General features: G+C 39.0%; 1 protein-coding gene across 1 annotated transcript in view; it reads left to right on the top strand.

The window, feature by feature from the left end:
• The first annotated feature begins 441 nt into the window (after positions 1 to 441).
• Positions 442 to 21,690, top strand: part of cry1b (cryptochrome circadian regulator 1b) — an 89,626-nt gene continuing 68,377 nt past the window's right edge. The window contains exon 1 of the mRNA XM_028815944.2: positions 442 to 1,459. Within this exon, the coding sequence (XP_028671777.1) occupies positions 1,302 to 1,459 (158 nt within the window). The 5' untranslated portion in view covers positions 442 to 1,301. The remainder of the gene's footprint in view (positions 1,460 to 21,690) is intronic.

Genomic DNA, 21,690 nt, shown 5'->3' on the forward strand with positions numbered 1-21,690 from the left:
CGTTTTTACCAACGCTAATATCCACGCGCAAAGATTATTGTATGATTTGCTCCAAGATTGAGCAAACGTACGAAATGATAAAAGGGCTTGTTTAATTTTATATCCGGTTGTGCCCTTAAGTGACGCGTGTTGCCAACTGTACAGTTACGTATACGAGACACACACTATCGCCAATTGTATCACTATCGACGAGCCACACAACGTATGCTTTTGTGTAAACAGAAATCACCGGAATCTGTATCTCATGACTCCGCATTCATATTGATAGTAGAGTTACATTTGTAAATGACTTTAAGTGTAAAAACTTAAAACATTTTTTTTTGTTCAGATTACATGCCCACGTCGTGCTCCCCTCAGTCACACTAGAGAAACGTGACTATCAGTTGTCATGACTGCAGGCAAATCCAATCAGGCTCGAGCTTTGTTTTACGTCTAAGAGGGGCGGGGCATATCTCGTGTCAGCTTCATGGCCGATAGACGGTTCTAGGTTGTTGTTTCAGAGCTGTGACGAAATTGCGTGTGGAAGTCCTATTTGCATTTTTTTGGGTTAAACTGACTTGGATTTTAGAAGGAAACAGGACACGAAAATCACACATTGGATTAATATCCGTTTACACGGGAGAAAGCAGCTAAGCTACGCAGAAGAAAAAAGTGAAACGATCAAAGACACGTTTTTTTTTTCCGTCTGCCGGTTTTGGGATTGTTTGACTCCTGTATGTTTGCATACTTTTTGTTTAAAAGGATATACATTAGATGACGGGATTCCCTGTGTTGCTTGCATTTCAGAGGCAACGTCAGAAAGTCGCAATTTTCCCTCAGTAACTCGTGGAAACGCATCTATAAACGCAGGTTACGACTCAGACAGGTAATTGCTGGGTCCTAAATTCGATTGCGTGGCTGACGTTGTTTTGTGCTGCTTCATTTCTCCTGCCTGTCCAGATGCCATTTCTTTCATTACATGTCTTCTGTGATGCAGTGGAAAACAGTTTATTAGAGCAAGGTTAATCGAGAAACTAAAAACGTTATTTGTGAAAAGGATTTGATTAAGGGAGAATCGTGAAACAACTGAGGATCCTCGTATCCCACCAGCGTTTATTACCTTCTATTTATTGTTCGTCACATTTCACGGAGTGTAAGGTGATCTTCAAGAAGCTACAGGAGATTTACAGTACACATTGGTACGAGTGTTATTACAACTTCAAGTAAACTCTAGGGCCTGAAGGATGTCCTAAAATTTGAGAGATTTTATCCATCCGCTAGCGTGAAGCTCTTCTGTCTTGGCTGAACGTTTTATTGCAGACATGGTTGTGAACACAGTTCACTGGTTCCGAAAGGGTCTGCGACTCCACGACAACCCATCTCTCTGGGACTCCCTCAAGGGGGCGGATAGTGTGCGCTGCGTCTACATCCTCGATCCATGGTTCGCTGGCTCATCCAACGTGGGAATCAGCAGGTGGAGGTGAGTGTTTGTTATGGAATAACGTCGCCAGGTAGATGTCGGAGAACACTAAAACTCTTTTCGTTATATTTGTTAGGCTATGCTCTTTCGGGGGAAGAAGTGTCCACTTGTTAAAAAGAGTTTATTCAGCTTGTGCTTAATCTCATCTTGTATTCTTCTTGTGCAAAAACACAAGTAAACAGTTTGTTTAACTCTAGAGGAAACACTGTAAATAGCTTTAACAGTATGAGAATAGAGTGATTTTATAGATGCCCATTTTATTTTGTGTTTAGAGTATAGCACAGTTTATGTCACCTCCTTTTCGTCATCCCGCGTGCCTTAAACGCAAGGCTGTTTTGGTTCAGCGTCTGCTTGCGGGGAAGACGGAGAACGCAGGAGACAATATTTTCGTATTTCTATGCCTGTAGTTCAACCATAGGACGCGCTTACTCACATTGGGCCAATATAGAATTTCAAATGGACTAAATCCACACATACTGTTTTCCATTAGTACAGTACTAGTTTCTGTTGGTTCTGAAAAAATAAACTGTGTAGGCAGTTAGGAGACCCGGGTTTGCTTCCCGGGTCCTCCCTGCTTGGAGTTTGCATCTTTTCCGCAGACATCTTTTCCCCGTGTCTGCGTGGGTTTCCTCCCACAGTCCAAAGACATGCAGGTTAGGTGTATTGGCGATCCTAAATTGTCCCTAGTGTGTGTATGTGCCCTGCGGTGGGCTGGCGCCCAGCCCGGTGTTTGTTTCCTGCTTTGCGCCCTGTGTTGGCTGGGATTTGCTCCAGCAGACCTCCGTGACCCTGTAGTTAGGATATAGTGGGTTGGAAAATGGATGGACGAATGAAGGTTAGGTTGTAGGAAACGTGGATCCGATATGTTCACCCTAGGTGAAAAATTGTTCAACCTGTAATGTTTTTGATAAGATTGCAAAATACTACGTGCTCATTAAAGGTGTGAAATGGCCCTCTTTTTCTCAGTTTAGCACTGCACCACTTAACATTACCTTGCGAAGTTCTACAATTGGGTCCTGCAAGAGTGGCTAATTTGTTTTTTTTTCCCTGTATTTGAACATTTTTTTCTACCCTCTTTCGTAGTAGTAGATTTGGTAAATAGTATTTCTTATTATAACCATTATTGATTTCTAACGCTTCTTTTGGTACTATTAAAATGTTTCCGGTATATTTTACAGCTTCTTGTGACATTTGTCAATGTACAGTATATTTTTGTTTTGTTTTAAATTTTAAATGGGCGCTGGAGAATTTCACCCTTTTAAATTGAGTGGTATGATTGATTGTGCAAGTGTACTGTACAATTTTTTTTTATAAATTTCTGAGGTCTGCTCTCTTCTGTTAAAAAAAATATTGAATTTAATGAAAATGATTATACAGCCAAAGCATCAATATTGGAAAAAGATAATACATTTTAATGGAGGAATTTCATTATAATTACCAATCCACCAATCAGGCCTGTATGGTAGAGTGGCCAAACGGAAGCCACTCCTTAGTAAAAGGCACATGGCAGCCCGCCTGGAGTTTGCCAAAAGGCACCTGAAGGACTCTCCGACCATGAGAAAGAAAATTCTCTGGTCTGATGAGACAAAGAAGGAGGAAACCAGGCACCGCTCATCACCAGGCCAATACCACCCCTACAGTGAAGCATGGTGGTGGCAGCATCATGCTATGGGGATGTTTTTCAGCGACAGGAACTGGGAGACTAGTCAGGATAAAGGGAAAGATGACTGCAGCAATGTACAGAGACATCCATCCATCCATCCATTTTCCAACCCGCTGAATCCGAACACAGGGTCACGGGGGTCTGCTGGAGCCAATCCCAGCCAACACAGGGCACAAGGCAGGAAACAATCCCGGGCAGGGTGCCAACCCACCGCAGGACACACACAAACACACCCACACACCAAGCACACACTAGGGCCAATTTAGAATCGCCAATCCACCTAACCTGCATGTCTTTGGACTGTGGGAGGAAACGTACAGAGACATCCTGGATGAAAACCTGCTCCAGAGCGCTCTTGATTTCAGACTGGGGTGACGGTTCATCTTTCAGCAGGACAACAACCCTAAGCACACGGCCAAGATATCAAAGGAGTGGCTTCAGGACAACTCTGTGAATGTCCTTGAGTGGCCCAGCCAGAGCCCAGACTTGAATCCGATTGAACATCTCTGGAGAGATCTTAAAATGGCTGTGCACCGACGCTTCCCATCCAACCTGATGGAGCTTGAGAGGTGCTGCAAAGAGGAATGGGCAAAACTGGCCAAGGATAGGTGTGCCAAGCTTGTGGCATCATATTCAAAAAGACTTGAGGCAGTAATTGCTGCCAAAGGCGCATCGACAAAGTATTGAGCAAAGGCTGTGAATACTTATGTACATGTGCTTTCTCAGTTTTTTATTTTTAATAAATTTGCAAAAACCTCAAGTAAACTTTTTTCATGTTGTCATTATGGGGTGTTGTGTGTAGAATTCTGAGGAAGAAAATGAATTTAATCCATTTTGGAATAAGGCTGTAACATAACAAAATGTGGAAAACGTGATGCGCTGTGAATACTTTCCAGATGCACTGTAATTCATTTGCTTGCATCTGATGTAGTGCATGTGCTTGGCTTAACACTATATAAGAGACTTTACTGGTTAATTTAATTAGAAACCATTTTTCCCTTTTGTATTATACAGGGAACTTGGCAACCTGTGTATGCTAAAAATATCAGATTCAAGTTTTACTTTAATCATGTTGAATTCCTGAGGAAAATGTGTGACCTGTTAGGTAATCTTGTGTAACGGTTTTTGATTCTGAACAACATGGGTCATGTTGGTTGTGATGTAATTTACTTGATTGTTTCCAGAATGTGAAATGTTACAGTGTGCACCTAGCTACTGTATAATGTGCATCTTTCTACGTAAAAAAAAAAATGAAAAATTGTAAGAGTGCCATTCAGAATTCTGTGCAATAAAAAACGGCAGTGCAATTTCTCTAAACCTTGGAGCAGCAAGACTTTATAACTTCAATTTTGAATTTTCTCACTAGTAGACCTACAACCTCTTACACCCTGAGCAGTCCGGTACCAGGCCAGCCGATTGTGTAAAAATCTTTCAGTATATCACACAGGTGAACTATACTACACACCGACAAAAACGATACCTTGCTTGCAAGCAAGGGGTGTCGAATTCATACTCCTAGTAATCAAATTGTTACAATATTTATAGTTGCCTTTTAATCTGATATGAAATCATATATATGTGGTGTTACATAAATTGTCACAAAAATATTTTGAAAAATCATAGTAATTATTTTGCATTAGGAATACCCAAGTGTTATGCATCAATTAAAAAGTCCACACCAATAGATTTCAAGCAATGCGATGAACCCTCCCACCGACTGATCAAACGCAAGCTATAGGCGGAAAACCAGAAACCGTGTTAAACTTTTCTGATTTTTGAGTGCTGTCATATATTACTCCACAAAACAGTACCAAATATCAACAAGTGACATATCAGTACTTACAGTAGATTCTCCTGATGAAAAAAGTCAAGGACATTATTGTACGATGCAATTATCATGAGATATCCACCAAATAATAGCAGTCACGAAGCCACCTTTGGTAAGTACCATCTCATTTTTCTGGGTCTTTAGCTCAGATTCAATAGGTCACACACTCGCACTTCATACCATTGGATGTCAGCGACTGTGACATCTCAAACGATACATAGATGTCCATATATGGACATAATGAGCATTTGTAATGAAGAAATATACTATTTGAAGAAGGAGTAAACAATGTAATTAGTTTCATGTAAATGTGTAGGTGGGGTAGAGAGGTACTTGGGCATAAGAGTGTATTAGGGGAAGGGGTTCAGAGTTTTTATATGATTCACAGTTTTATGTGCAATAAAATTGTTCTGAACCAGGATTGCCATTTGGACAGAGGTGTTGGATAGAGGAGGCGACCCATGGTGCCAAATGCTTTTACTATTTATTTGTTTCTGCTATCAACATGAAACTTTACACAGGTACAGATGACATGTCTGGGAACACCTCAGAGGTGAAAAACTTCCTAAGCAGTACTTGTATACAAAATATACCATATTAGAAAACAAAAATATGAAAATGTTACTGTGAGTGCCTGCATTTTTCCTAGTTTAGCAGCAGTTTCTAAGTAAAGGATTGTTTAAATTTGCTGCAAACACAGATGCTATCACATTTGAGAAATGTTCTGTCAGGTTGTAGGTAAATAATATGTATATATTACTGTCCTGCCTTCATATTTGAATAGTAATGGTTTATATTGGGGTACTCCCACTTGGTTGGAGATTGCTGAAAAATGCCCCAGGGTGTAAATTAACTAAATATGGAAACATAAATTGTCTATAAGGAAAGTATTGGCTAAGTAAATGAATATAAATTGTAATGTTTTCTGTACTTGTGTTTAGCTGGCATTACTCCATTAACTTGGTTCTGCTTCCAGCATCATTTTAAAGCCCATCAATAACCTTAGAGTAAAAATGGAAAGTGGATCTTCTATATAAATGTTTTTTTGACTAAAGCTAAAATATTTAGAAGTTTTGTAAATATTTCAGTAGGTTAAATTTATGTGAACAAGCACTCCAAAGGAGAAACCTTTAACATATTCTTGTTAAGTAAACATGGTGCTTATAAACAGGATTGGCAAAACTGAAATGGCAGGCTGAGGTTAATTGAGCACTAGCTGTTTGTAGGTTAGCTGTAATTAGTGCTTTTACTTGACTATACACAGCTGTATAGAGCAATGGCATCTTTTCCAAAAAGCATAGTTCACATGCTTATGCCTATATAAATTTGGAGTAAGCATTCACTGTATAATGTTTTTAACATCATACACAATGTAGTGAATCTAAAGGTGATCATGTGATATGTTTCCATAATGTGGTAAGATGAATGGGGGAACTTCACTAAGTTCATATAATACTGACAGATCATTGGTCAAAACAAATGCACTTGAACCCAGAGGAGTGTATTTGGTTTATATGACCATGTTATGCTACACCACTACGTGTAGCACAAGTGTGTCATACTATGCTTCTATATAACATTTGTTTGTGAACATACTGAATATTTATGACAGCCTTCTGACATCCAACACTTATTTTACTAAAAAGAATACACCTGGACCATCAGAAGCATTTGGTAAGATTAAGATATACAGTATGTTGAATATTTTTATTTAAAGTCTTGGGAAGAAATGATGTGAAAAGGACATTTTTTTTAAGCATATCTACTCTTTAATTTTAACATCCAAAAACAGTGATTATATTCAGGATTTGATGCAGAGTCACACTTACGTTTACATTATTTTGAATGTCACATTGATTAAGCTTGGCTTGTTTTGTTTTTATAGTGTTACCACATGCTGTAAATGGCAGTTCAGGTGAAGTAGGCTTATAGTAGGTGGGGAACACAAAATCCATTTAGCCAGCTGGACAAAGCATGGTTGTGCTTTTGTTTCTTTTCTTTACATAGGGCAGCAGATGAAAACATATATTGATAACATGATATTGAAATATGTATAGCACAGTGCTTAAAGAAAATGTTCAAACAAATATTATTAAACATAGAAGATTTTGCCATTTTAAATACCTTGATTATAGTTTTTAAATAGGGTTGAAATAATATCATACATATGATGTACAAATTATATTTTTTATTTATCAAAAATGATTTACATAATTGGCCACATTATTAGATATAGGTATGTCTAATTTGGTGGAAAACCTCTTTTTTGTTTTCAGAAAAGCTTGGATTCTTTTAAGGTATAGAATCACCAAGGTGCTAGAAACATTACTTTGCTATTTTGGACTATGCTGACCTGATAACATCATGTAATTTGTACAGATTTTAGCCTCCCATTCCGTTTCATCCCAAAAGTGCTTTAATGGATTAAGATTTGCAGGCCTTTGATATAAACAGAAGTTGCAGTTATGCTAATACATTCAGCATATGATTATGTCTGACATGGTGCTTTATTCTGGTGAAATTATCCATTTGGGAAAAGGTAAATAGTGTCAATAAAGGGAAGAACGTTGTCTGGAGCAATGCTTTTTGGCATTCAAAAGATGCTAACTTGGTATTGAGAGGTGCATGAAAAAAATTACAGTCACTATTACACTGTATCCTGGAGCCTGTATTGTTGACAAAAGGCAAGATGGATTAACTGTTTGCATGTTTTGATCATTTTATTTTATATTGCAACAATAGTAAATATTAACAGACCAGGCAACATTTTTCATTTGTCCCGTTTTAGTCATCAGATGCTCACAGTAGACTGATCTTCTTCTTAGGTGACAGAATATAGGACGTGTCTGTGAATGAGGCACTTTTTAGGGGGAAAAAATCATGATTTCAATACACATTTGCCTTTAAACCATTATGTGTGATGTGATTCATTATGTGCAATTGTGTGTGTTTGATTTATTTACATTTATTGCTTAGCAGATACTTTTATCCAAAGCAGCTTAAAAAGGAGGTCAACATAGTCGAGTAAAAAAGTTTCACAGGACAAGGGTGCAAAACTGATTATCACATGTGAAGAGCTCAAAACAAAATATAAGCTAGTTACAGTCTTACACAGAAATTCACCAAACCAGTCTTCAAACAGTTCTTAACACTAGAATTACCAGTCTACAAAAAAATGCGTAGATCCGTCCCACCTTAAATCGCTTCGCACCTCTCCATCAGCGTCTTTTGTCCTGTAAATGTGTCGATAAGCAGCAAGTAGCCTGCTATCATATCCCCCCCCACTGCTGCACAGTTTTCTCAGCTCAAGTCTGGTTACCTGTGCGTTATTTGCTTAGAGTTGTATAGAGTGAGAAGTCAAGCAAAATGACACATTTTATAAATACTATATTGTTATTTGGAACACATGCATTTCATGTTTATGTAAACATCATTAAAACAAACGTTTTTCATGTTTTAGTAATAATTGACAAAATGTAGACATGAAGTGTACAATGTGTGAAGCCTGAAGTCCAAATATCAAATAAACACTTTCACAAATGGTACAAATATAACAGAACAAGTGCACTTCTATTCAAGACTATAACTGCAGAAAAAGAATCCTCGTTAGGGTGTGACATTGACACGCATTTGCTACGATCGCTTCGGTGGCGCATCGGTATCAGCTGTTGACTGGTAATCAAAACTTCACGGGTTCGACCCCGGACGAGTCCATTTTGAGAAGTGAGCTGTTCTTATTCTTACTATCTTAGAATAAAAACATACATTTGATTTCAGTCTGTAATTTATTATACTTCTAAAGGTTAGCCTTTTTTTTTTATTCAGTTTTATTCTTTTAGTCAGGTTCATGATCCCACCCCCCCCATCTGACACTGCTGTTTTCACATAAAGACGCACTATAACAGAGATGACGATGGTTCTACATCGGAGCAAAAATGCACATCGCACTTCCGCCATCGCTGTGCTTTGTATATGTACACGGGAAGCTCTGCAGTCTACTTGTCACTTTACGCTATAGGAAGTAAGTAAATAAATAAAGGTAAATAAGTAAATAACATTCGATCTGGCTCTTATATACAAAGTAAAGTGACGGCAGCTTCCACCTTCAGCTATAGACGCTCCACTCTAGTGTTTAGATCTGGATGATGCATGTGCCCAAAACATTAACATTTATATGTTACTTACATAAAAGCCAGATTGAATGTTATTTACCTAAACAACCAGGCACTGCTCATCACTTGTCCAATACAGTCCCCACAGTGAAGCATGGCGGTGGCAGCATCATGCTGTGGGGGTGTTTTTCAGCTGCAGGGACAGGACGACTGGTTGCAATCGAGGGAAAGATGAATGCGGCCAAGTATATGGATATCCTGGACAAAAACCTTCTCCAGAGTGCTAAGGACCTCAGACTGGGCCGAAGGTTTACCTTCCAACAAGACAATGACCCTAAGCACACAGCTAAAATAACGAAGGAGTGGCTTCACAACAACTCTGTGACTGTTCTTGAATGGCCCAGCCAGATCCCTGACTTAAACCCAATTGAGCATCTCTGGAGAGACCTAAAAATGGCTGTCCACCAACGTTTACCATCCAACCTGACAGAACTGGAGAGGATCTGCAAGGAGGAATGGCAGAGGATCCCCAAATCCAGGTGTGAAAAACTTGTTGCATCTTTCCCAAGAAGACTCATGGCTGTATTAGCTCAAAAGGGTGCTTCTACTAAATAATGAGCAAAGGGTCTGAATACTTAGGACCATGTGATATTTCAGTTTTTTTTTTTTTAATAAATCTGCAACAATTTCAAAAATTCTTTTTTTTTGTCTGTCAATATGGGGTGCTGTGTGTACATTAATGAGGGAAAAAATTAATTTAAATGATTTTAGCAAGTGGCTGCAATATGACAAAGAGTGAAAAATTGAAGGGGGTCTGAATACTTTCCGTACCCACTATATATATATATATATATATATATAAAATATACAGTGGAACCTCGGTTCACGACCTTAATTCGTTCCAAAACTCTGGTCGTAAACCGATTTGGTCGTGAACTGAAGCAATTTCCCCCATAGGATTTTATGTAAATACAATTAATCCGTTCCAGATGGTACGAAATGTATGTAAATATATTTATTTAAAGATTTTTAAGCACAAGTATAGTTAATTACACCATAGAATGCACATCGTAATAGTAAACTAAATGTAAAAACATTGAATAACACTGAGAAAACCTTGAACAACAGAGAAAACTAACATTGCAAGAGTTCGCGCTATAGCCTTACGACCCGATCGCTGTATAAACACTTTTTTTTTAAATGAGTTTTAAGCACAGGGGAAAAAAAAAAAGGAACATTTGATCAAATCCGAACTTTATTTAAAAACCAACCACAAGCAACCAAGAAAGTAACATTGCAGCAGTTTGCGCTATAGCCTTACAACCCGATCGCAGGAAAAAAAAAAATGAACATTTGAAAAATCCGTAACTTAATAAACAACCAAGAAAAGTAACATTGCAACAATTCATGCTACGAACCGAAAAATGAACATTTGAAAAATCTGTAATACAAAAACTAACCATAAACCACCAAGAAAACTAACCTTGCATGAATCGAGTTCTGGCATGAAGTGAGGAGGAACTGGGTGGAGAGGAGGTTACAGTGCTTAGAAGCCATGGTTAACTGCAAAAGCTCATGAAATACTGTAGAGCACAAAGAGTTCACAGGTAAAGCACGCACGTCTGACTGAGAACAACGAACAGGGAGAGGCTGAACACGTGCTTAAATACAGTAATCGGCGCATATGAACCGGAAGGGAAATGAAATAGAGCACAAAGAGTTCACAGCGAAAGCACGCACGTCTGACCGAGAACAATGCAACACGTGCGGAAATCATCAGTGCGCACAAACCGAAAGGGAAACTGGCTTGTTTGTATACCGAGTGTATGGTTGTGAACCGAGGCAAAAGTTTGGTGAACTTTTTGGGCGTAAACCGATTTGCACATGTACCGAGATGTTCGTGAACTGAGGTTCCACTGTATGTGTGTGTGTATATGTATATATATATATATATATATATATATATATATATTATAGAGTATACTTTATACATAAAATTTTATGTTGTTGTACCTTGCATAACTGAATAACCCTTATGGCACTATAACAATTTCATTTATGGTCACTACAGTATTTGGATTTAATAATCTTCATGTGGGAAAAGGCTGACTCGCACAAATAAGTAGAGCCGAATAATGCAGTCAAGGAGGTAGCACATTTCCTCATGTTTGGGTACTTTTCCTCTGTGAGTAATTTCCAAAACTGTCCATGAGTCCCATACTTCAGCTGAATGTCATCCTGTAGTGTCAAAATCTAATCCTCCACTGTAGAGGAGTTTTAGGTGAAATAGAGTTGTAATTTTTTGATGCGGGTGAATCACCCTCAACATCTTCCCTAAATGCAGTGTTTCTCAACCTTTAAGTATTTGTGACCCGAGTTTTTATAACAGTTTTAATTGTGCCCCCCTAACGTTTTTTTGAAACCCTAATAAAATTTATTCCTATATTTTTTGCTGCCAATACACCGCTACAAGTTTAAAATGTTCCTACAAATAGCGAAATTACACCACATATGGCAAAATTCGCGACCCCTTTTGTTTTGGTGTGTCTGCCTTTGCTTTTGAATTCAGCTGAGTGAAAACTGACGGCTGTCCAATTAACTGCGATTTTAGTTCCCTCTCCTTTCTCTTTCTCAAATTGCTTTTCGGAAGGAAGTCAGTTTCGTAGTTTTTATGAACAGTTCGAAAGTGCCTTTCCACATTTGCCTTCTTTGGAATATCAATGATAGATTGACAGATCAGACAAACGCACTTCGATTGTGACATTGTGAGAAAAAAAAATCCTCTTCCAATTCCACATCCAGCCCATACCTCACCCCCGAAAATTTTTTTTTTAAATCCCTTCTTTAGTCGATATAAATTGGAAGGCTAACTAGATCACTTAGATAGCCGGAGTATTGACTACATCAACTTCTGTATGGACATTGTAGTTCCAGTAAGAATTGTACACTGCTATGCTAACAACAAGCCATGGATTACAAGTGACATCAAGGGCCTTTTGAACCAGAAGAAAAGGGCTTTTAAAGGCAGTGATCAGCATGAGCTCAAGCGCGTGCAGAAGGAACTCCGAGTCCAGCTCAGGGCGGTGAAGGAGCAGTACAGGAGAAAGCTGGAGCAGAAGTTGCAGAATAACAGCATGAAGGAAGTGTGGGATGGGATGAAGATCATCACTGGCTGCAGCTTGAAGCGGGGTACCACCATCGAGATAGACGTGAAGAGAGCAAACCAAATGAACAATTTCTTTAACAGGTTTGACCACCCTAACCCACTCTAACTCTCACCTCGGAGTACTGCACCCTCCACACATCTTTCTGCTTATACTAGCATAGGAGAGACATCCCCACCCATAATTACAACAGCGCAAGTGAGCAGAGAGCTGAGGAGACTTTGTGCCAGCAAAGCAGCGGGTCCAGATGGAGTATCGTCACGACTGCTGAAGGTCTGTGCATCGGAGCTGGGGGGTCCTCTACAGCGCATCTTCAACTTGAGCCTGGAACAGGGGAGAGTCCAGAGGCTTTGGAAAACATTTTGCATCACCCCAGTCCCAAAGGTATCATGCCCTAGTGAGCTGAATGAGTTCCGGCCTGTTGCTCTGACATCACATGTGATGAAGACCATGGAGAGGCTGCTGCTTCACCACCTGAGGCCACAGGTTCAACATGCCCTCGACCCTCTGCAGTTTGCATATCAGGAGAAGGTGGGAGCGGATGATGCCATCATCTGTATGCTACATCGATCCCTCTCTCACTTGGACAGAGGCAGTGGTGCTGTAAGAATTATGTGTCTAGATTTCTCCAGCACCTTCAACACAATCCAACCTCTGCTCCTTAGGGACAAGCTGACAGAGATGGGTGTAGATTCATACCTGGTGGCATGGATCGTCGACTATCTTAAAAGACAGACCTCAGTATGTGCGTCTTGGGAACTGCACGTCTGACATTGTGGTCAGCAACACAGGAGCGCCACAAGGGACTGTACTTTCTCCGATCCTGTTCAGCCTATATACATCGGACTTCCAATACAACTCGGAGTCCTGCCACGTGCAAAAGTTCGCTGACGACACTGCTATCGTGGGCTGCATCAGGAGTGGGCAGGAGGTGAAGTATAGGGACCTAATCAATGACTTTGTTAAATGGTGCGACTCAAACCACCTACACCTGAACACCAGCAAAACCAAGGAGCTGGTGGTGGATTTTAGGAGGCCCAGACCCCTCATGGACCCCGTGATCATCAGAGGTGACTGTGTGCAGATGGTGCAGACCTATAAATACCTGGGAGTGCAGCTGGATGATAAATTAGACTGGACTGCCAATACTGATGCTCTGTGTAAGAAAGGACAGAGCCGGTTATACTTCCTTAGAAGGCTGGCGTCCTTCAACATCTGCAATAAGATGCTGCAGATGTTCTATCAGACGGTTGTGGCGAGCGCCCTCTTCTACACGGTGGTGTGCTGGGGAGGCAGCATTAAGAGGAAAGACGCCTCACGCCTGGACAAGCTGGTGAGGAAGGCAGGCTCTATTGTTGGCATGGAGCTGGACAGTTTGACATCTGTGGCAGAGTAATGGGCGCTTAGCAGGCTCCTATCAATTGTGGAAAATCCACTGCATCCACTAAACAGTGTCATCTCCAGACAGAAGAGCAGCTTCAGCAACTAGACTGCTGTCACTGTCCTGCTCCACTGACAGAGTGAGAAGATTGTTCCTCCCCCAAACTATGCGACTCTTCAATTCCACCCAGGGGGGTAAACGTTAACATTATATAAAGTTATTGTCTGTTTTTACCTGCATTATTATCAATCGTTAATTTAATATTTTTCTTTTTTGGATCAGTAAGGTGCTGCTGGATTATGTGAATTTCCCCTTGGGATTAATAAAGTATCTATCTATCTATCTTATCTATTGCAGTAGCTCGCGCGTTTGATCGTGCGTGCGGGATGACCAGTGTGTTAGAAGAAAAGAGATCTCAGACTGGCCGCCCTGTATGTCAATCAAGTGGCAAATGCCATAGGGAGGATATATGATAGACTAACATTTTAAAAAAAAATTTTTTTTGAATGCAACGCGATCTACCTGCACTACCTTTCCGATCTACCGGTCGATTGCGATCAACGTATTGGGCACCCCTGGCGTAAAGTCACAAGTAGACTGCAGAGCTTCCCGTGTACATATACAAAGTACAGCAACGGCAAAAATGCGACGTGCATTCTTGCTTGGATGTAGAACTGTTGTCATGATCTGAGTTCACCTCTGTTATAGCGCGTCTTTATGTGAAAACAGCAGTGTCAAAGGGGGGGGGGGGGGGGAGTGGGTTTCGTGAACATAACTAAGAGAATAAAACTGAATTAAAAAAAACAAAGCTAACCTTTACAAGTTCATAAATTTACACCGGCTGTTACAGGCTGAAATCAAATGTATGTTTTTATTGTAAGATAGTAAGAATAAGAGCAGCTCACTTCTCAAAAGGGACTTGTCCGGGGTCGAACCCATGAAGTTTTGATTACCAGTCAACAGCTGATACCATTGCGCGACCGAAGCGGTCATAACAAATGCATGTCAATGTTGCACCCTAACGCGGGTTCTTTTTCTGCAGTTATAGTCTTGAATAGAAGCGCACTTGTTCTGTTATATTTGTACCTTTTGTGAAAGTGTTTATTTGATATTTGGACTTCAGGCTTCACATGTTATATACTTCATGTCTACATTTTGTCAATTATTACTAAAACATGAAAAACGTTTCTGTTTTAACAATGTGTTTACATAAACATGAAATGCATGTGTTGCAAATAACAATATAGTATTTATGAAAGGTGTCATTTTGCTTCTCACTTTATACAACTCTAAGCAACTGACACGCAGGTAAACAGACTTGAGCTGAGAAAACTGTGCCGCGGTGGGGGGATGTGATATTAGGCTGCTTGCTGCTTATCGACACATTTACAGGACAAAAGACGCTGATGCAGAGGTGCGAAGCGATTTAAGGTGGGACGGATCTATGAGTTTTTTTTCGTAGGCTTTGGTAATTCTAGTGTCAAATTCAGGGAGTCCATGTTTTGAATGGTGGTGGGAAGCTCATTCCGCTAGCCATGAGCTACATCTGAAAAGAATTTGGACTGAGATTTGATGCTGTTCAATGGCGGATCCGACTGGTCGAGAATGAGCATATGACCTCACCAGTGTGTCCATTTATATAGGTGGAGAGCCACTGACTACTCTGTAGTCGGCATCAAGGATTTGAACTTAATATGTGCTACTATAGGAGTCCAGTGTAGTGATCTAAAGAGAGAAGTGACATGTGTCAATACAATACAATACAATTTATTTTTGTATAGCCCAAAATTATACAAGAAGGCACTGCCTTTTGACAGCCCCCCACCCTTGACTCTCTAAGAAGACAAGAGAAAAACTCCCAAAAAAAAACCTTGTAGGGAAAAATGGAAGAAACCTTGGGAAAGGCAGTTCAAAGAGAGACCCCTTTCCAGGTATGTTGGGCGTGCAGTGGGTGTCAAAAGATGGAGGTCAATACAATATAATACAATACAATACACAGAACAGAACAAATCTTCAATACAGTATAAAAATAAAAATTTTAGAAGTACGGAGCAGAATTTAACAGTAGATGATATCACATAATAAGATTTGGATATGTTTAGAGTCCTGGAGACCTCATCCATCAAGCTGCCTCCCCCATTTGGCCATTCCATGGCTGAAACAGCGTTGGGCCAGCCAATCCAATGAAAGGACCTGTCTTTCCCACGATTCCTGCGATCCTCCATCAGGGATGACTTTATCTTAGGCAGGGAAAACAACTTGGCAGGTGGGCCGTGGCACCAAGCGCCACATTTGAGTACCGAGAAGAGAAACAGAATAGGTGAGGGTTATAACTATCCAATTCAATTATAACTATCATGTTACTTATGTTTTAGTGCTAATGACTAACAACGGAGATGCAGTATATACAGTTAATCAGCAGCTCTAGTCAGGATATGCTAAACTGAAGTAGTGAGTTTTCAGCCGGGATTTAAAAGCTGAGACTGAAGGGGCATCTCTTATAGTAGCAGGCAGACCATTCGACAGTTTAGGGGCCCTGTAACTAAAAGCTCGACCTTCCATTGTTATTTTATTAATCCTTGGAATCATAAGCAGACCGGCATCTTGAGATCTTAATGTGCGCTCTGGTTTGTAAGTCATGATAAGTTCAGACAAGTAAGCCGGGCCTAGGCCATTTAATGCTTTATATGTTAAAAGGAGGATTTTGAAATCTGCCCTAAACTTAACCGGGAGCCAGTGTAAGGATTTAAGAACTGGAGTTGTGTTTGTATTTTCTTGTTCTTGTAATAATTCTTGCAGCCGCATATTGGATTAACTGGAGGCTGTATAGAGAACAGTTTGAACATCCAGTGAACACCAAATTGCCGTAGTCAATATTCCTAGAAATAAATGCATGAATTAATTTCTCAGAATCCTGTTTATTTAGAAAGCGCCTTAAATTCCTAACATTTTTAAGGTGGAAGAAACATGTTTTGGACAAGTTTGTAATATGCGCTTTAAATGACATGCTAGAGTCAAAGATAACTCCTAGATTGCGGGCTGATTCATTAAAATTAATGGGGATTCCAACCAAGTTAAATGATGACAGAATATTGTTGTGATCAGCGTCATTCCCTCCAACAATTAACATCTCTGTTTTATCTGTATGTAAAGACAAGTAGTTCTCATTCATCCACTCCTTTAATTCACTAACACAACTAATTAAAGACAATATCGGAGAAACTTCATTTGATTTAAATGAAAGGTATAACTGGGTGTCATCTGCATACGAGTGAAAATTAACTTTGTTTCCTAATGAGAGATCCCAGTGGAAGCATGTAAAGTGAAAACAGTAAAGGTCCCAGTACTGAGCCCTGCGGGACACCATATTGAACTTCTGTGTATAATGATGGAGTACTGTCGGCACATTTCTGTACATATTGGAATCGATTTGATAAATAAGAACTAAACCAAGCGAGCACGGTGCCTGTAAGCCCAACATCATTTTCTAGCCTGTGCAGTAAAATAAGTGCAGCATTTGACACCATTGACCATTTTAAGTCCAACAACATAATTACAATGGAGTTTCCTTCATTAGAGGATATCAGAATGTCGTTTACAACCCGCGTTAGTGCTGTTTCTGTACTATGACCAGTGTGGAAACCAGACTGGAATTTCTCAAGTAAATTGTAATGCGTAAGGTATGACTGAAGCCGACTGGCGACTACTTTTTCTAGTATTTTAGAGAGAAACAGTAAATTTGAAATAGGCCTATAATTATTTAGTATGTGTGGGTCTAGGTCTGACTTTTTAAGTAATGGTTTAATGACTGACACTTTTAGTGTATCAGGTACTGTGCCATGCAATAATGAACTATTGATAATGTTTAGAATATTTGCTGCAAGAACATCAATTTCACTTTTTACTAGTTTTGTTGGCACTGGATCTAGGGAACAAGTAGTGGGCTTCATTTTAGAAACTAAAGTTAAGACTTCCTGCTCAATTAGAGGATTAAAATTACTAAAGTGCTGAATGCAATGTGAGACAAGGTCAGCCTTGGCTGGTTGAATACCAGATGTGCCACTGTATTATGAATCATCTGCAGTACCTTAGTGACACATGCTGGTGCTCCTGCCAGCAGGGAATTGCAGTAATCCAGCTGTGACAAGACCAGGGCCTGGACCAGCCGTTGTGCTGCATATTCTGTCAGATACTGTCTGATCTTGCAGATATTAGACACATTGAATCTACAAGATTGGGAGACGGTAGCAGCATTGTTTTTGAATGTCTGCTGGTAATCAGTCACCATTCCAAGGTTGCATACTGACTTGGTGGGTGTTGGTGATAGTGAACCAAGATGTGATGCTGAAATAGACAATTGAGCTGGGATAACAAGAAGGTCCATCTTTGCTAGGTTGATATGGACATGTTGTTCCTTCATTCAGGTTGCAATATCAGTGAGTCAGGAGATGGCAGGCGTGGCCTCTTCATTTCTTCTCAGCAGGTGACATCTTTGAAAGAGAGCTGTCTTGTCTTTATGTTCAATCATTTATAGGTATATACTAATGTCTCTAGTTTGTTTTATATAACTTTATCAATCAATCACATTAAGCATGGGTTGATTTCCTCACTCTTACTGGGTAATACTGCATATTTAGTTACAGACTGTCCGTTCAGCTGCTTATTGATACTGCTTTTGAGTGATGCTGCTAGTTTCAGTTTTTTGTTTTTCTGTGCATCATCCAGTCAAAAGCTGGAAGTCTACTTCACAACATACACACAGATTAGATTGGCTGTCATTTTTAGTATTATCAAAGCTTTTGTGTTTGACTAGCTATAGTCCATAAGATGCAAACAGAAATGCAGAATATTGATACAAAAGAAATAAGATTAATCTATAAAGCAAAACCTCTACAGTTGGCTAAGGATTTAGATATGTGTGAGGAGACACATAATAACAATTGATAGGCGGCTGGAAGCTGATGTTTGCCTATTACAAACTGCATTTTCATATTGGCTCCATATTAGTGGTAGCTTAGGCATCAGACGGTCGCCATTTAAACCGTCCAGCATCTCATGGCATAGATAACATACAATGCAGGAATTCACTATAAGTCTATTAACTGAGCTACACTAATGGGAAAGACGTAATATTACTGATTTCTAATGGGCAAGCTATTGGTTGGATGGATGTATCATCAGTATATAAGGATGGCAAATTATCCTGTCATAAGAGAGAAACTTGACTACAATAGAAGTCCTTTTGAAGGTGGTCCAGATTTGGTCTGGGACCAAAGGCAAAGAGATTGTTGTAGCCAGTTGTAGATCACCAGGTTGATGACATTAGACATAAACAGGGAGCAGACAGACACATGAAACTCCTGGGTGTTTCTGTCATCCTCTCCTGTGTACTCTCTGGTTTGGTTCCAGCTGCATGAATGGAAAATCATGTCCTTAACAAAGTATACCACAAAATTGGTTCCTATTTCGACATGATTGTTTTTTCTGGTTGTTTGTAAAACTGTGTAGCTTACTTTATTACTAGTGCTTTCCTTTATTCAGTTTAGAATGTCTAACAAAAATCACAGTATTCTATTGTCTACATATTGAAGAATTGTGATTTCAGCAGGTATGCCTTTTGACTACCCAACAAGCAGTGGCAGTGTTTTTTCCTTATATTGTGAAGTTGTTGGATAAATGCACAGGTTTGTTTTCTCAGATTAATTATGTCTGTATTTTTCTGTGTAAAGCTGAGTACAGAACAAAATACAGTATTTCATTTCTGGGATTGATGTTCATATTATGCTGCTTGTGGTTTTATTTTAGAAGCAGAAGAAAATGATGACTAACCCTTCTGAAAAGCCTTGAATACCACATAACAGAAATGTTACATTATGGTAATGAAAATGGGTCATTGTTACAGCATCTGTAGGCTGCTAAGGCAACGACCTGTTTTTTTTATGGGGTTTCCTTTATAGACACTTTGCTTTTTAAAAATATAATTATGAAAATAGAGTGCAAAATGAAAAAAGATTGCTCATTTAAATCAAACGTATATTCTTCTATTTATCTATAATCTTGAAAAATCAAACTGAAAATAAATGCAATTTTTGAAATCCTGCTATTGTTTTGATTTCAAATTAACAGAAACCTATCCTTATGATTAAAGAGTATTTGGCAGGCAAATGAGAACTCTTTACTAGGTGAATACAGTTCTTTTTCTGTGTAAAACATTTGCATAAGTCAGTAAGTGACCATATTTAAAATGCCATATTTTACTTGTAAAACCATTCCACAGTGTCTCCTGTATGTATACAGTCGGAAATAGGATTTAAGGTCAGCATTAAAACCTGTCAATTTATTTAGCTTTTGACTAACATGCTTGCTAATTTTTTAATTATGCACATTAATCCTGTATTACAGATTTCTTGTCCAAATACTGCTTTTCAATCCATTATTAATTCAACAATATGTCAAGGCAATAAATGTACATTTGTAGCTTCCTTTTGGCAAGTGTAAGCAATTTTTAATCGATTCTTTCTCTTCTGGACACCAAAAAATATGTTTACTTCCTAAATAACACAATATTTTAGTTACAGTCTATGTAAAAGACTTATGTGGATGGTACAGTTGTTAGCTCTGCTACCATATCACTACAAGAACCTCGGTTCAACTCCTGGCCCAGTCATTGTTTCTGTGGAGATTATATTTTTTCTTATGTCTGTTTGTGTTTTTTCTGTGATCTCTGATTTCTTCCTGCATTCCAAAGATGTATATTTTTTGTTGACTTACAGCTTTAAATTCTCACAGTATGAGTAATTGTATGAATGGCATGACTATATCCAGTGACAGGCTAGCTGTTCTCCAGGGTTGATTCCTGTATTGTTCCCAGTACTGCCAACATAGTTTCTAGTTCCTTGTGACCATGTACTGTACTGTGATAGAAAAAGCAAGTTCAGAAAATGTTGAATTACTTGTTCTGGCTAAAGAGCTACTTTTACTTTTTTGTATCTGCCTTCACTGATCTGTTCTTAATACGAGTACTGATGAGTTCAACAATGTGGAGTTAACTTAATAGAGACTGATTTATGCTATGACACGAGGAGCTGCACTGATTTTTTTTTTTCTTAACCATTTTCTTTTGTGCTTCACTATGAAGCATGCTGAAATGGTCACTTAAGTGATTTTTGTAGAATTGTTCTTTTTATAGGCTATAGCTTGTGTGTGTGTGTGTGTGTGTATATATATATATATATATATATATATATATATATATATATACACATATACACACATATATATGTGTATATATGTGTGTATACATATATAATGTGTGTGTATGTGTGTATATATATATATATATATATATATATATATATATATATAATGTATATAGCCTCAAGTGTTCATATCACCTCAAGTGCTCAAGGGACATCATATATTTTTGCATGTTCAGACATAAATACATTTCCCATGAGTACAACCTGTCCTCCACATTTGTTTTTTTGCATATCATAATATTCCCAGACCTGGTTATTCCACTTTATTCCATATTATTCCTTAAGCAGTCTAATCAAGTTCCAGATGTAGGTGTCCAGAGTCTATCCAAAACCTCTGAGATTATATTGATACATTGTTTCTGGGCATGTATTCACATTCTGATCCAAACAAATGTGTCCTATATAAAATAAATTAATCCTAGCTATTTGTGACTTTGTGTGCCCATGGCAACCAGTCTTGTGGTGTAGCATTACCAGCAACTTGCCAAAGCATCAACAATCACACTGTTAAGTTGTAGAGGTGGGCACCTGTTGACAACTAATGAACATACAGCCAGATGTACAATGCATATGATGGGGTCTCAAGTAAAGAAGAAAAATGGTTGATTTCTTACGCAAGCAGAAGATAGGCTTGTCTGTCTGATATCTTGTGTGATTATACCAGAATGGATAAAGGAAAAAAGATGGACCAAGACTCTGGCTAACCTCAATATTCATGGGAAACATTCATTCATACGGTCCCCAGTGCAGTCAGACAGCATGTTAAATGTCTGTCAAAATGTGGTGAGCTTGTGATAATGTGAAACTGTGCTGAAAGGTAATGA

Source organism: Erpetoichthys calabaricus, chromosome 1, assembly GCF_900747795.2.
Source record: "Erpetoichthys calabaricus chromosome 1, fErpCal1.3, whole genome shotgun sequence".
Taxonomy (NCBI): domain Eukaryota; kingdom Metazoa; phylum Chordata; class Cladistia; order Polypteriformes; family Polypteridae; genus Erpetoichthys; species Erpetoichthys calabaricus.